Source organism: Corvus brachyrhynchos, unplaced genomic scaffold (genome assembly GCF_000691975.1).
Source record: "Corvus brachyrhynchos isolate BGI_N302 unplaced genomic scaffold, ASM69197v1 scaffold255, whole genome shotgun sequence".
Taxonomy (NCBI): Eukaryota; Metazoa; Chordata; class Aves; order Passeriformes; family Corvidae; genus Corvus; species Corvus brachyrhynchos.
In genome coordinates, this window is record NW_008238358.1 from 3,808,844 (window position 1) to 3,824,545 (window position 15,702).

A 15,702-nucleotide genomic window follows, 5' to 3' on the forward strand; every position below is an offset into this window, starting at 1 on the left:
CTCAATTTCAGAAAAACTCAAGATTATAACTCCTCTTAAGGACCAAGAAGTTAATGAGTGTCAAGAAATTATCTTCAACTGTGAAGTCAATAAAGAGGGTGCCAAAGAGAAATGGTACAAAAATGATGAGGCAATATTTGATAGTGCAAAGTACATTATTGTTCAGAAGGGTGTAGTCTACACTCTCAGAATCAGAGATGCAGAGTTGAAAGATCAAGCTACCTACACCATCTCACTGACAAACCAGAGAGGTGAACACGTTAAAAGCTCTGCTGCCTTAAAAGTATTAGGTAAGTAAGTTGCACTACATAAAATTGTTTCATCATTTACGTTCAATTTTATATGCGGATGTAAAAATGTTCACTTTTTGTCATAACAGAGGAGGATCTCAGAATTGTTGAGCCCCTTGAAGACATTGAGACCATGGAAAAGAAAACTGTCACATTCTGGTGCAAAGTCAATCGCCTTAATGCAACTCTCAAATGGACAAAGAATGGAGAAGAGATCACGTTTGATAGGCGCATTTTGTACAAAATTGATAAATTCAAGCACTCATTGATCATTAAAGACTGTGGGTTTATAGATGAAGGTGAATACACTGTTACTGCTGGACAAGACAAATCAGTTGCAGAGCTTATCATCACAGAAGCACCAGCAGACTTCACTGAACATCTTCAGGACCAGACTGTCACTGAATTTGATGATGCTGTCTTTACGTGCCAGCTTTCCAAAGAGAAAGTCAGTGTAAAATGGTACAGAAATGGAAGAGAAATCAAAGAAGGCAAAAAGTATGTGCCTTTTATTATGCTTCTGAATGCGCTAAACATGCTTGTTTTACTTTATTGCTTTGTCTGGAAACTAAAATACTGCTTATTTTTCTCCCCTATAAAGATACCAATTTGAAAAGGATGGAAATCTGCACAGATTAATCATAAAAGACTGTAGACTAGATGATGAGTGTGAATATTCCTGTGGAGTGGATGACAGGAGATCTAAGGCAAGACTTTTTGTTGAAGGTATGTGTAAAATTGAATGGGATTTATTTCTGCATTATTTAATAATAGTAGAAACAATAAAAAAATGATACCAAATAAATTAACATTTATTTCAGAAATCCCTGTTGAGATTATTCGACCACCACAAGATATTTATGAAGCTCCTGGTGCAGATGTCATCTTCATGGCTGAATTGAACAAAGATGGTGTGGAGGTCAAATGGTTGAGAAATAACATGATTATCATCCAAGGTGACAAACATCAGATGATGAGTGAAGGGAAGGTCCACAGGTTGCAGGTGTGTGACATAAAGCCCCGTGACCAAGGGGAATACAGATTTATCGCCAAAGATAAGGAAGCTAGAGCTAAGCTTGAATTAGCTGGTAAGTTGCTTGATTTGTGCTGCTTTTATAAAATCTTAGATTAGTGAATTCCTGTTTAACTAAATTGATTTTTGGTCTTTCAAAGAGTTGAACTAAAATGAATATACAAGGAGTCTGAGAAAAGTGTTAAAATATTTGAAGTTTGTTTAACAAATCTGTAAAACTATATGAATATGAATTTAAACAACGAACATTTTTTGTTATACCATGTTTATCTAGCTGTTGAGGAAAATATGTCTCTTTCCAATGTGCATATAGCAAAGAGCAAGATTTAAGCTTAAAGGAGCTTTAAGCTTTTCATTAAGTCACTAAAAAATATGAAAATTATTTGGCCTACTCATTTAAGTCATTTAAGACATTAAATTCCTAATTTGTCTATTTTACAGAATCGACCAATAAAATAATTAAATTAGTTCTCAAAAAGCAACTCTTTCTTTCCTGATTTTATAGGAGGACACAGTACATACCAACCAGCCTGTATTTCTTTCTCTGGACTTGTCCAATGAGTCTATGAAGGATTTCCTTAGAATTTGCTCCTTTTTTACTCCTTTAGAATTAGCTCCTTTTACTTTTCTATGTTAGCTTCTTTGCTGACTGCACAAATATATCAATTTTTAATATATATATGCAAGTACTGACTTTTCACATTCATCTTTCTTAGCTGCACCTAAAATCAAGACTGGTGATCAAAACCTTGTGGTTGATGTTGGGAAGCCTTTAACTATGACTGTCCCGTATGATGCCTACCCAAGAGCAGAAGCTGAATGGTTGAAAGCAGGGGAAAGTCTGCCCACAACAACTGTTGATACAACAACTGACTGCACTACCTTCAAAATTCATGAAGCAAAGAAATCAGATAAGGGAAGGTACAGGGTTGTGCTTCGAAACAAACATGGCCAGGCAGAAGCATTCATCAATGTAGAGGTCATTGGTAAGTACTCGTATTATTAAAACCTTGGTTAGCATTATTTCACAGAATAAAAAGCTTTTATTGAGGGGGAAGCCCTCTGCTTCCCTTCATGGGGAAGCTGTAGATCATATTGAGGTCTCCCCTCAGACTCCTCTTCTCTAGCCAGAGGGACAAAAATAGATGCAATGCCCTGAAGTACTGTCATATCTTTAATAGATGTTCCAGGTCCAGTTAGAAACTTGGAAGTCACTGAAACTTATGATGGTGAAGTTGGTCTCGCATGGCAAGAACCAGAAAGTGATGGTGGAAGTAAAATCATAGGCTACGTCGTTGAAAGACGTGATATCAAGCGTAAGACCTGGATTGTGGTCACAGATCGTGCTGAAAATTGTGAATACACTGTTACTGGACTTCAGAAAGGAGGAGTTGAATACCTCTTCCGTGTTAGTGCACGCAACAGAGTGGGCACTGGTGAGCCAGTGGAAACAGACACACCTGTGGAAGCTAAGAGCAAATTTGGTAAGCAGAAGTTATGAAAAACTCAGTGTTTGATGGCTGTGTAAGAAAAACAGTTACAAATGCTAACAATAGGTAAAACCTACATACCTTCTTTTTCCTTTTTTCATCCTAAAATAAAATGCAGATGTTCCTGGTCCTCCTCAAAATGTAGAAGTTACTGATGTGAACAGGTTTGGAGCCACACTTAGCTGGGAACCACCTGAGTATGATGGAGGATCTCCGATTACTGGCTACGTTATTGAACTGCGTAACAGAGCTACCATCAGATGGGAGCCGACTATGACCACAGGAGCTGATGAACTGTCAGCTGTCCTGACTGATGTTGTGGAAAATGAAGAATATTTCTTCAGAGTAAGAGCTCAAAACATGGTTGGAGTTGGCAAACCAAGTCCTGCTACACGTGCAGTAAAAATCATGGACCCAATAAGTAAGTATGCAAAGTATGTGTAATTATGATTCCATTATGAGACGGGAGCATTTTGGATGCTATGCATGCAGGAAAGTTTAGTTGATGAATCTGTGTGCTGCAAATACTGTGTACAGTCAGATTTTCCCTTCTTTTATCCTTCAAACATAGCAGGAGTACCTTGCTACCATTTGGTTTAGTAAGAACTTCAAATTTTTTTTTCTCTGAAGTTAGGATCCAACCTCAGTTTTAAAAATTGGTTTAGAAAAAGCTATGCAAAGGCTTTAAAAAGAGTACTGTAAGGTAGAAACAGTTAATTTATAGAACCATGCTCCTTTATCAGCTGTGCAAATATATTTGTTTCACATTTTTTTCAGAGAGACCAAGTCCTCCCATTAACCTTGAGCACTCAGATCAAACTAAGTCATCAGTTCAGCTCACATGGGAACCTCCTCTCGAAGACGGAGGAAGTCCAATCTTAGGCTATATTGTTGAAAGGCAAGAGGAAGGAACAGATAAGTGGATTCGTTGTAATCCTAAACTAGTACCTGCTCTTACTTTTAAGGTATGATGTTCTCTTCATCAACAGGTAAAATATGTAGATCATCTTTAATATGAGTTAGTAAATGATTGTTTGTGCTTTTTAGGTAACTGGATTGAAACAAGGATCCAGTTATTACTACAGAGTCTCAGCAGAAAATGCAGCTGGTGTGTCTGACCCAGCAGAGGCTATTGGGCCATTAACTGCAGATGATACTTTTGGTAAGCCATATGCTATTTATTAAAAACAATTAATCAGATAAGGCACACAGTTAAAGTGCATCTTGTGGGTAATATGTATATTTTTCACCAGATAACTGGCACACCTGAGACATTTGAGATTATGAGCTATTTCTCCTCCATTATGAATTCTGCAGATAATTATCTGTACTATTAGATAAAGGCCTGTTAGGTTGCCTGAGGAGCAAGGCATGACCTTTTGTCTCCTGACCTACCTTTGTGGAAGGTGAGAGGTAACAGAAGGAAAGAAAGGCAGAAGGAAAAAGAAGATACCTGAAAAGAAAATTAAACAATGCAGAGTTTTTACATTAAAGGGTAAATCAGATGTCATACTTTTTAATACTAATCTCCCTTACCATCTCACATATTTTTTTAAAAACCCAAAACATTTAGCCAGAAGAGGTAGGGAATCGTAAGACAAAGCTAGGTTTAGACAGGCTGAGATACAGCAAGCTAGACCTGCAGGCTGAGATACAGTCAGAATCAGCCTCTCAACACAATTATCATTAGCCATGTTTATAACTTCTCAAAATAATTCATTTAATCCATTTTCCTTTTTTTCCAGTTGGACCTACAATGGACCTAAGTGCATTTAAGGATGGACTGGAAGTTATTGTTCCAGAGCCAATCAAGATCCATGTTCCCACCACTGGGTACCCTGTGCCAACTGCCACATGGTCTTTTGGTGACCAAGTCTTAGAAGAGGGTGATCGTGTGAAAATGAAGACCACTGCCTCCTTTGCAGAACTTGTAATTACTCCGAGTGAGCGCCCAGACAAGGGAATTTATTACTTAACATTAAAAAACCCAGTGTCATCTGTTTCAGGAGAAATTAAAGTTAATGTCATTGGTAAGTGAACATGTATGTATTCTAGCAATAACATTGCATATTTTTCTTGCTAAAATTTATTTAGGTTAATAATGTGTAATCTCACAACATCCAACCAAGTATATTAAAATAGAACTGAAAACTAAAAGTCCTTCCTCAAAAAGCCTCTTTTCTAGTTTTCAATATGCAGCTTTTTTGTTTAAAGAGGAATGACTTAACAAGACTGTCTTCTGGTAGACACATTACATAGAGATCATCTATCAAACACCAATTACAAAATAATGCAATTTCTGTGTCTTCTAGCCTGTCCAAGTGCACCAAGAGAACTCAATGTTTTAGAAGTACTCAGGAGTACAGTACAGCTCGCATGGGAACCTCCAGAAGATGATGGCGGAAGTCCAGTTACTGGCTATATAATTGAAAAACGTGAAGTAAGCCGGAAAACATGGAGCAAAGTAAGTTCATTCTTTCTCATTTAAATTTCTATTGCTATATTATTTCCACTGAGTTTTGTGTCTTATTTTGGTAATCACTCTTTGGAAATAAATTTTAAAAACACATTGCAACCTTTCTTCTCTTTAGGTTATGGATCATATTGTTGACCAAGAGTTCACTGTACCTGACCTTGTCCAAGGGAAAGAATATTTATTCAGAGTTTCTGCATGCAATAAATGTGGCCCTGGAGAACCTGCATATATTGATGAACCTGTAAATATGTCAATACCAGCAAGTGAGCATATTTGAAATTTTTCTGATTTTCTTCAAAATAAGGTGTAAAAATAATCTATCTTCCTTAGACTGGTTTCTAAGACCCCATATGTTTTTAATTTTTAATAGCGGTTCCCGACCCACCAGAAAATGTTAAATGGAGAAATCCAACATCAAAAGGAATCTTCCTAACATGGGAGCCTCCCAAATATGATGGTGGTGCCCGCATTAAGGGTTATCTGGTAGAAAAATGCCAACGTGGTACAGACAAGTGGGAGATATGTGGGGAGCCTGTTATTGAAACAAAGTAAGTAAATTGACACAGTAGATATATCCTCTTAACTAATTGTGCCATCCTCACCACTCTAAATACTTGAATTTTTAAAATTTTTTTTAACAGAATGGAAGTAACAAAGCTCAAGGAGGGAGAGTGGTATGCTTATCGGGTTAAGGCTTTGAACAGAATGGGAGCGAGTAGGCCAAGTAAGCCAACTGATGATATTCAGGCCATTGATTCAAAAGGTAACTACTTCACTTGCTAAATTGCCATAGATGCTTTATTTTTACCAGTCTGAACTACTGTTGCTATAACAACATTTTCATTCTCTCCTAAATCAGAGGCTCCAGAAATTTTCTTAGATGTGAAGCTTCTTGCTGGACTCACTGTGAAAGCTGGAACCAAAATTGAGCTGCCAGCTAAAGTAACTGGAAAGCCTGAGCCCCAGATTACTTGGACCAAAGCTGAAAAAATTTTGAGACCTGACAACAGAATCACCATTGAAAGCCAGCCTAATCATTCTACAGTCACTATTACAGACAGCAAGAGGAGTGACAGTGGAACCTATATTATAGAAGCTGTGAATTCCAGTGGACGTGCTACTGCTGTTGTTGAAGTTAATGTTCTTGGTATGCATGTATTTTATGTTGTTTGTATAAATCATTAGCAACGTACCACAGTATGCATGCAGAAGATTAACATTCACATCTTGTCCTCTACAGATAAACCTGGTCCACCAGCTGCATTTGATGTATCAGAAATTACAAATGAATCCTGCCTTCTGACATGGAATCCTCCACGAGATGATGGGGGTTCTAAAATTACCAACTACGTCCTTGAGAAAAGAGCTACAGACAGTGAAATATGGGACAAGTTGTCATCTACTATTAAAGACACAAAATTCAGAGCTACTAATTTAACTCCTCATAAAGAATATGTGTTTCGAGTCAGTGCTGAGAACATGTATGGTGTTGGGGAGCCAGCACAGTGTAGCCCCATCATTGCCAAATATTCATTTGGTTAGTTAATTAAATTAATGTTAAATTATTACAGTATTTTAACAGGAAAAAAACCCCCTATCTGATGGGTTTGTTTTTTCTTTGTTTTTTAATTTATACAGATCCACCAGGCCCTCCAACAGGTCTCAAGCCTACAGAGGTCACTAAAGATTCAGTCACTTTAACATGGAATGAACCAGATGAAGATGGTGGCAGCCCCATAACTGGATACTGGGTTGAAAGATATGATCCTGAGCAGGATAAATGGATAAAATGCAACAAAATGCCAGTGAAAGATACAACATTCAAGTAAGACTACAGTCAGTTTAGGCTGAAATAAGTCACAGAGACATAAAAACGTAACATTAGCTTTTAAAATAAGTTTTATATTGTTCCTACTCTTTTTTTTCTAGCTTCTGTAAGTTTTGATCCAACTACCCCTGGCTGGTAGTTAGTTTTATCGAGGAGTGTCTTTACTGAAGAATTAATCAAGTCTTGTATCTTAATAATTTCTGTGCTTATTCTTAAGATACTCTAAAACAGCAGACATGGCCATCTCAAGTATCAATTTACCAAAATCCTTAGTTTTTTTTCTTCTGATACTATTATTAACTAAAAACCATGGAATATGTGAAAATCCACGATGGTACTCAAAACGTTTGTTTCTGTCATGGTGCACCATTTTAGTGTTGACAATGTATTGACATCATTAGCAATAATTTGGGTATTTTTAGATTTTCCAAGTAATCTGTAGTATGAAGAGTGGAGAGAATAATGTTTTAGAAATTAATTAATGCCTAGGTTTGGTTTAATCAAACTTAATTTTTATTTCCAGAGTTAAAGGTCTTACAAATAAGAAGAAATATAAGTTCCGAGTCTTGGCAGAGAATCTTGCAGGACCTGGAAAACCAAGCAAGGAAACAGAGCCAATCTTAGTGAAAGATCCAATCGGTATAATAAACACATTTTTTAATGATTTAATTTAGCAACAACAACAACAACAACAACAATATTGTTTTCAATGACATAATTAATATTGGACTCTTGTCTAGATCCACCATGGCCTCCCGGAAAGCCAACTGTGAGAGACGTTGGCAAGACATTCCTAACCCTGAACTGGACAAAGCCAGAACACGATGGAGGGGCAAAGATTGAATCTTACGTTATTGAACTGCTGAAGACTGGAACCGACGAGTGGGTGAGAGTGGCTGAAGGAGTTCCCACAACTGAACACTTCCTCAAAGATCTTATGGAGAAACAAGAATATTCATTCCGTGTAAGAGCTGTGAACAGGGCTGGCGAGAGTGAGCCCAGTGAACCCAGTGACCCTGTGCTGTGCAAGGAGAGGCTCTGTGAGTACTGTTTCAGAATGCGCTGCTACTCCAAATACACTGTCTCTGACTTTAAAAAAGCCCCATGTCTGTCTGTCTGTCTTTGTAGGTACCAAATGAACTCTTATGAAGTACTAAAATCTGCCCTGCTTCAGTTCAGGAAATACAAAGTTTTGATAGTTTTGATCTTCCAAGATCTTTCATGGGAATTGCAACATCCTGGTTTACCTTCTTTTTCTCTTTTGCAGACCCTCCTTCACCACCCCGGTGGCTTGAAGTTATTAATATTACTAAAAACACAGCAGATCTTAAATGGACAGTACCAGAAAAAGATGGGGGTTCCCCAATTACCAACTACATTGTTGAAAAAAGAGATGTAAGGCGGAAAGGTTGGCAGACAGTTGACACGACAGTGAAAGATACCAAGTACACAGTGAGCCCACTGACTGAAGGCTCATTGTATGTGTTCCGTGTGGCTGCTGAAAATGCCATTGGACAGAGTGACTACTGTGAAATTGAGGACTCAGTGCTTGCTAAAGATACCTTCAGTAAGTTTTGATTCGCTTACTGAGTGATCAGTAGCTCACATATCATGAATTCATAGTCTTCTAATATGTGCACTTTTTTTATGTTAGCAACCCCTGGACCTCCATATGCCCTTACAATAGTTGAAGTGAAAAAAGGCCATGTTGATTTAAAATGGGAGCCACCTAAGAATGATGGTGGCAGACCGATTCAAAGGTAAGATCATTTTAAGTTTGTGTAGGCTCCTGTAGATAAACATCTTTTAACAAATGAAGATATTTCTCTCAAAATATTTGTTTTAAATGGACACATTTTATATAAAAATGAGGTGGATGGATGTAAGAGAAGCCATGTGGTCAAAGCAGTGAAGGGTTTTATTCTAAAATGTGGAAATTATGCAAATAAAATACCTACTGTGCCTGAACAATGAATGTGTGTCAACATCCTCAAAACAGCATTTAATAATACTGAACTGTGTATTAAAAAAAAGAAAAAAGCTGCCATAGTTTCCTGTTCCTCCAGAATAGTAGCCACTTAGACTCATCTATCAAGTAATATTGTTGCATTTTCCTTCTGCCTTAGTTTCTCATTCAAACTGTATGCACTCAGCTAAAATCAAGACTTACCTCTTTTCTGTCCATTTTCTTCTTTATAATACATTTTAAACAGACTGTTTTACTCCTCTGGGTTGATTCTAACTTGTCTTTTTCTTTGGTTACCAAAGTATCTGTACTCTGAAATTCATCCTGACTGTCAGTTAGATTTTTCCTCTTTATAGTTTCATTCTTCCTCTCCTTCCCAATCACAGTAGGCACATCTGAACCCACAAGTACAGAGATCTGCCTGAAGCAACAGAAGTCACTTGTATTACTTTGCTATAGCCTGTCCTAAGCAGAATTTTGACAGCCAAATAATAGTATCCACAAATATTCTCAATGGACTGACCACTGAGATCCAAACTAGCAAAGATACAAGTACAGCTTGGAGGTTCTTTTGCCTCTGCAGCTCTCTACAACCTGAGAACACACTTCAGTTCTAAAATACAGAGCACAGTTCAAGAACTGACTTTCAGACCTGGGTCTGTCAGTGATGTCAGCCCTATTAGGGGCTGAGACCTACTAGAACTAAGTGGCTAATGTCTGAAGAAAAGTTCATTGAATCTGTTACCCATGATTCTCTTTACTTTTCCACTGTCTAAACTATTCTAATCTCTTTTCATCTGTTTTCTTGAACAAGAAGTCTGAAGTGTTCCTATTTCAAGTGCCTGACAGTATTTTCCCCAATCTATTCAGATATGTTATTGAAAAGAAGGAAAAGTTAGCCACTCGCTGGGTAAAAGCTGGGAAGACAGCTGGTCCAGATTGCAATTTCAGAGTGACAGATGTCATTGAAGGTACAGATGTACAGTTCCAGGTTCGTGCAGAAAATGAAGCTGGATGTGGTCATCCCAGTGAACCAACTGAACTTGTCCATATTGAAGATCCAACAAGTAAGTAGAATAATACAGTGTATGAATTTTAGAAGCAGTGTACTGTGTAGAACAGATATTCTGGGAGGAAAATCACACAATACTTTTCCATTTCTGCAGGCCCTCCTTCACCTCCTCAGGATTTACATGTCACAGATGCAGGCCGAAAGCACATTTGCATTGCATGGAAACCTCCTGAGAAGAATGGTGGTAGTCCTATTATTGGATACAATGTTGAGATGTGTGAAGCAGGAACAGAAAAATGGATGCGAATCAATTCTCGTCCAATTAAAGATCTAAAGTGTAAAGTGGACGAGGGTGTTGTTCCAGACAAGGAATATGTGCTAAGAGTCAGAGCTGTCAATGCTGTTGGAGCTAGTGAGCCATCAGACATCTCAGAAAAAGTTGTTGCCAAGGACCCAGACTGTAAGAATAGATTCCTTTTTCTTTTTTTTTTGGATCTGCATAACTAAAAAGAATGGTGTTTGGCAACTTTTTAATAACATTATGCTTGCTTTTACAGGTAACCCAACCATTGATCTAAAAACTCGTGACATTGTTGTTGTTAAAGGACAGAAACTAAGTATCCCTGTACCCTTCAGAGCTGTTCCATCCCCAACTATAACATGGCACAAAGACGGCAGAGAGTTGAAAGCTGGTGACAGAACAACAATGAAGAGTGACTATACCTCTGCATTGCTTGAAGTGATAGACAGTGTTCATGCTGATGCTGGTGTTTATACTATTACACTCGAGAACAAGCTGGCATCAACAACTGGTTCAGTCAATGTCAAAGTCATAGGTAACTACATTATTCCATTCTGAGAAATATACTTATTTTCACTTGGGCCCTGCAGCTGACAGAAGAAAAGACTAGAAAGATACTTCTGCCAGGTGTACAAATCACTTCAACTCAGACACATGTAGATTGCTATACAGGCAATGTTACGAAGTCCCATGAAACACCACCTTACCTCGAGTTGCCCTAACTATTCAGTGGCTGCTGAAAGCCCAATTATTTTGAAGATAAAAATGTTTTAAGAATTCTGAGAATTTTTCACCTTTGAGAACATATATTTGGGAACATAAAATATGCTGTGTACTCCATATTTGTGGTCTTTGCTTTCTGCAAAGCAAAGCAATGAAATATAATTTAGCTAAATATCTATTTAGCTAAGTAATTTTTTCATTCTTATTTAAAACAGGTCCACCTGGACAGTGTAAAGACATTAAGGCAAGCGAAGTAACTAAGAATTCTTGCAAGGTATCCTGGGAGCCTCCAGACTTTGATGGTGGTACTCCTATTTTGCATTATGTTCTGGAACGCAGGGAAGCAGGTCGTAAAACATACATCCCAGTCATGTCTGGTGAAAATAAGCTTTCATGGCAAGTCAAAGATCTTATCCCCAACTGTGAATATTACTTCCGTGTTAAAGCTGTCAATAAGATTGGAGGAGGTGATTATCTTGAACTAAGAAACCCAATCATTGCAGAAGACCCGAAACGTAAGTTTGTCTTTCTCTTTAATAATCTTAAAAATTGAATTTTAAATAAAATCTTCATACTTGTTTTCTCATATGATCTTTTGATCTACTCTTTCACAGAGCCCCCAGATCCACCTGTCGACCTTGAAGTCCATAATCCAACATCAAAATCAGTAACTCTTACATGGAAACCACCCCTGTTTGATGGTGGAAGCAAGATCATGGGCTATATAATAGAAAAGCTTGCTAAGGGCAAGGAGAGGTGGGAGAGATGCAATGACTATCTGGTACCCTTACTAACTTACCCAGTGAAAGGCCTTGAGGAAGGAAAGGAATATCAGTTCCGTGTTCGTGCTGAGAATGCTGCTGGCATCAGCGAGCCTTCTCGGATTACTCCTTTTGTGAAAGCTGTGGATCCTATTGGTATGAATTTCTCATTTGATCATTTTTATTAATTGCCATACATCCTCAGACATACTGAAAAATTCTACATTCCATTTCTCATTCTGTGTTATTACAGAGGCTCCAAAAGTCTTTCTTGCTGCAAACCTACAGTCTGGCCTTGAGGTGAAGAGAGGTGATGAGATCATACTTGAGGCACATATTTCAGGATCACCCTATCCATCTATCACTTGGCTGAGGAATGATGAAGTTATCAGACCAGAGGATATCAAAAAGAGAGTAATAGTACCTAAAAAGAAGAAGGGTGAAGCTGAAGAAGAGAAACCTTTCCAGCTTTCACTGCCAGAACGTATGAGTGTAGACAACCATAAGGAAGGAGAGTCCATACTATCAATTCGTGACTCCATCAGAGCTGACCATGGCACATTTACAATTAAAGTAGAAAATGATCATGGAGTTGCAAAAGCCTCATGTGAAGTCAATGTGTTGGGTATGTAAAGAATGTCCTCAAAACACCTAGTTGTTCAGAGTACTAGGTAAGAAGTGCACAAGATGAGTACTCATAATTTTTCTTGGTTTACTGACAGATACACCCGGGCCTCCAGTCAACTTTGTATTTGAAGATTTGAGGAAAAATTCTGTCATTTGCAAGTGGGAGCCTCCCCTTGATGATGGTGGAAGTGAAATCCTGAACTATGTACTGGAAAAGAAAGACAATACAAAAGCTGAAATGGGCTGGGTAACTGTCAGTGCAACACTCAGGCATTGCAAATTCCATGTAACAAAACTGATTGAAGGAAAAGAATATCTATTCCGCGTATTTGCTGAAAATAGAGTTGGAGCAGGACCACCATGTGTTTCAAAACCAATGACAGCTAAAGATCCTTTCTGTAAGTTTTAATTTTGGAGAACAACCTTTTCAGAAAACAAAGTGTGAAACTAAAGAGACTCTTAGAATACTCAGCTTTATCTGTGTGGATGTTTCCCAGAAGAAACTTGGCTATGTGATAATTATTGCACATTTTAAACCATTGAAATACAGGGAAATATCAAAAATATTCTAATTTCAATAGTAAACACATAAGAATGATGATCACATTCATAAAACTTTACATTTAAAACACTTAACATCTGAATAGTGACATTCTCTGTGCTTCATAGACTAGTATTCTTACCAAAGAGACAACCATTGCAAATTTCATTGCTGGTTGCTGTTGGGAATCAAAGATTCTAAGAGAGCAGAAAAACTATGAATTACTTAAAATTAGTAATTTCTTAAATCTTAGTTCTCTCTTAGCTTTGCGTAAGCTCTGAAGAGACAGCAATGATGACAAAACCACCTTTTTTCTTTTTTCAGCTCCACCAGACGCACCTAATAAGCCTGATGTGGAAGATGTAACCAGCAACAGTATGCTGGTTAAGTGGAACGAACCAAAAGATAATGGCAGCCCTATCATAGGATACTGGATTGAAAAACGTGAAATTAATAGTACTCATTGGGCTCGGGTCAACAGGAACCTTGTGAATGCTCTGGAAGTAAAAGTTGAAGGACTGTTGGAAGGTTTAACTTATATCTTTAGAGTATGTGCTGAAAATGCAGCTGGCCCTGGTAAATTTAGTCCACCATCAGATCCAAAAACTGCACAGGACCCAATAAGTAAGTGGCTTAGCAGAAGCTAATAGCAGACAGTTGACAAGATAGGATTCATAGCCTTTAACTTTGATTTACACTTATTTGTTTATTTATTAATAGTGCCACCTGGTCCACCGATTCCAAGGATTGCTGATACAAGTGCAACGTCTATTGAGCTAGAATGGGCACCTCCTGTGTACAATGGTGGTGGAGATATCACCGGTTACCATGTGTACAAACAACTGGTGGGAGTAAATGAGTGGTCACGATGTACAGCGAAACCCATTAAGGTTCTACAGTTTACTGTTGGAGAAGTCAGAGAAGGTGCAGACTATAAACTCCGTGTTACTGCACTCAATGCAGCTGGCGAAGGACCACCTGGGGAAACTGAACCCGTAACTGTTGCAGAACCTAAAGGTATTGCAATTGTATTATTTTTAAGAAATATCTATCTGCTTAAAAGGTTGGTTTGAATCCCTCCCTTCAACTAATGAAGTGCTTCTCTTTCTTCCACAGAGCCTCCCACTGTTGAGCTGGATGTTTCTGTGAAAGCAGGCATTCAGGTCATGGCTGGGCAGACTATTAAAATTCCTGCTACTGTGACAGGGCGTCCTACTCCCACCATTGTATGGGCTGTGGAGGAGGGTGAATTAGACAAAGATCGAGTTGTTATTGAAAATGTCGGCACAAAATCTGAGTTAACCATTAAGAATGCATTGAGAAAAGACCATGGAAGATATGTAATTACTGCTACCAATAGCAGTGGTTCAAAATCTGCAGGAACCAGAGTAGAAGTATTTGGTAAGAAAAATATTTTCTCAAATTAAATAAGCTTTTCTTTTGTTCAGTATGGGCTTTACCTTATTTGTTTGATTTTGTTTTTCAGATGTTCCCGGACCAGTCCTTGACCTAAAGCCAGTGGTCACAAACAGAAAGATGTGTTTGCTTAACTGGTCTGATCCTGAAGATGATGGTGGCAGTGAAATCACAGGCTTCATTGTTGAAAGGAAGGATGCCAAAATGCATACATGGAGACTGGCTGTAGACACAGACAGATCTAAATGTGATATTACAGGTCTAATTGAAGGGCAGGAATACAAATTCCGTGTTAGTGCCAAGAACAAATTTGGTACTGGTCCACCTGTTGAAATAGGACCCATTCTTGCAGTTGATCCATTAGGTAAGATGACTAATTATACAGTGTTTTTAAAAAGAAAAACATCAATGTCAGATTAATAAGACAATATTGTTGTCTTCTATACAGAAAGTGTGTTTATTTTTCAACTACATGGATAGGTATCTGCCTTAGATTCATTAATGCAGTCAGATTTCTGAATCAGTTCTCTGAAGTTAATGTGGTCCTTTACATAGCAAAATACTGGTGCCTACTGACTCAGTGCTTGTTACCTTTTTCTTCACATACATGAGAAACTTTATACTAGCCATAATCATACTCAGATTCTTTACATGCAAAAACTATGGTTTTAAAAGGCCAGAGCTACTGCATTCATATGATTTAATATTCTCTGATTTTTTAATTTTCTGTTATTGTAATTTATGTGTTAATAGGTCCTCCAACAGCACCTGAGAGGTTCATGTACACAGAGAGGACAAAGTCATCCATTACACTTGATTGGAAGCCACCACGCAGTGATGGTGGCAGTCCCATCTTAGGTTATATTGTTGAGAAGAGGAGACATGATTCAAAAGATTATGAAAGAGTTAATGCAAGGCTCTGTCCAAAAACATCTCTTCTCGTTGATAAACTGGATGAACTTCATATGTATGAATTCCGTGTGAAAGCTGTCAATGCGATTGGAGAAAGTGAGCCATCACTGCCCCTCAATGTAGTTATACAGGATGATGAAGGTATATCAGCTTTAAAGAAATCCATATAAATATCTTCAGAACACTTCAAGGCAATTTCTCTGCTTCATCTCCATCTTCACTATGTCACTTTCCTTCTTTTCAGTACCTCCAGCTGTTACGTTGCGTTTGGCTGTGAGAGGAGATACTATCAAAGTCAAGGCAGGAAAAGCAGTTAACATTCCTGC

At 38.0% G+C, this 15,702-nt stretch overlaps 1 protein-coding gene across 1 annotated transcript in view; it reads left to right on the forward strand.

Annotated features, from left to right (window-relative positions):
• The window catches only part of TTN (titin), a 242,421-nt gene that overhangs the window by 155,009 nt on the left and 71,710 nt on the right, over nucleotides 1–15,702 (forward strand). The window contains exons 200-233 of the mRNA XM_017735567.1: nucleotides 12–290; nucleotides 380–788; nucleotides 892–1,016; nucleotides 1,112–1,378; nucleotides 2,040–2,309; nucleotides 2,505–2,807; nucleotides 2,932–3,234; nucleotides 3,591–3,778; nucleotides 3,861–3,975; nucleotides 4,559–4,843; nucleotides 5,126–5,277; nucleotides 5,405–5,552; nucleotides 5,660–5,837; nucleotides 5,931–6,052; nucleotides 6,149–6,436; nucleotides 6,530–6,826; nucleotides 6,928–7,114; nucleotides 7,641–7,756; nucleotides 7,858–8,157; nucleotides 8,385–8,684; nucleotides 8,772–8,877; nucleotides 9,954–10,150; nucleotides 10,250–10,555; nucleotides 10,653–10,931; nucleotides 11,335–11,634; nucleotides 11,734–12,036; nucleotides 12,134–12,505; nucleotides 12,603–12,905; nucleotides 13,373–13,672; nucleotides 13,769–14,065; nucleotides 14,165–14,449; nucleotides 14,535–14,828; nucleotides 15,218–15,517; nucleotides 15,621–15,696. Of these exons, the coding sequence (XP_017591056.1) occupies nucleotides 12–290; nucleotides 380–788; nucleotides 892–1,016; nucleotides 1,112–1,378; nucleotides 2,040–2,309; nucleotides 2,505–2,807; nucleotides 2,932–3,234; nucleotides 3,591–3,778; nucleotides 3,861–3,975; nucleotides 4,559–4,843; nucleotides 5,126–5,277; nucleotides 5,405–5,552; nucleotides 5,660–5,837; nucleotides 5,931–6,052; nucleotides 6,149–6,436; nucleotides 6,530–6,826; nucleotides 6,928–7,114; nucleotides 7,641–7,756; nucleotides 7,858–8,157; nucleotides 8,385–8,684; nucleotides 8,772–8,877; nucleotides 9,954–10,150; nucleotides 10,250–10,555; nucleotides 10,653–10,931; nucleotides 11,335–11,634; nucleotides 11,734–12,036; nucleotides 12,134–12,505; nucleotides 12,603–12,905; nucleotides 13,373–13,672; nucleotides 13,769–14,065; nucleotides 14,165–14,449; nucleotides 14,535–14,828; nucleotides 15,218–15,517; nucleotides 15,621–15,696 (8,350 nt within the window). The remainder of the gene's footprint in view (nucleotides 1–11; nucleotides 291–379; nucleotides 789–891; nucleotides 1,017–1,111; nucleotides 1,379–2,039; nucleotides 2,310–2,504; nucleotides 2,808–2,931; nucleotides 3,235–3,590; nucleotides 3,779–3,860; nucleotides 3,976–4,558; nucleotides 4,844–5,125; nucleotides 5,278–5,404; nucleotides 5,553–5,659; nucleotides 5,838–5,930; nucleotides 6,053–6,148; nucleotides 6,437–6,529; nucleotides 6,827–6,927; nucleotides 7,115–7,640; nucleotides 7,757–7,857; nucleotides 8,158–8,384; nucleotides 8,685–8,771; nucleotides 8,878–9,953; nucleotides 10,151–10,249; nucleotides 10,556–10,652; nucleotides 10,932–11,334; nucleotides 11,635–11,733; nucleotides 12,037–12,133; nucleotides 12,506–12,602; nucleotides 12,906–13,372; nucleotides 13,673–13,768; nucleotides 14,066–14,164; nucleotides 14,450–14,534; nucleotides 14,829–15,217; nucleotides 15,518–15,620; nucleotides 15,697–15,702) is intronic.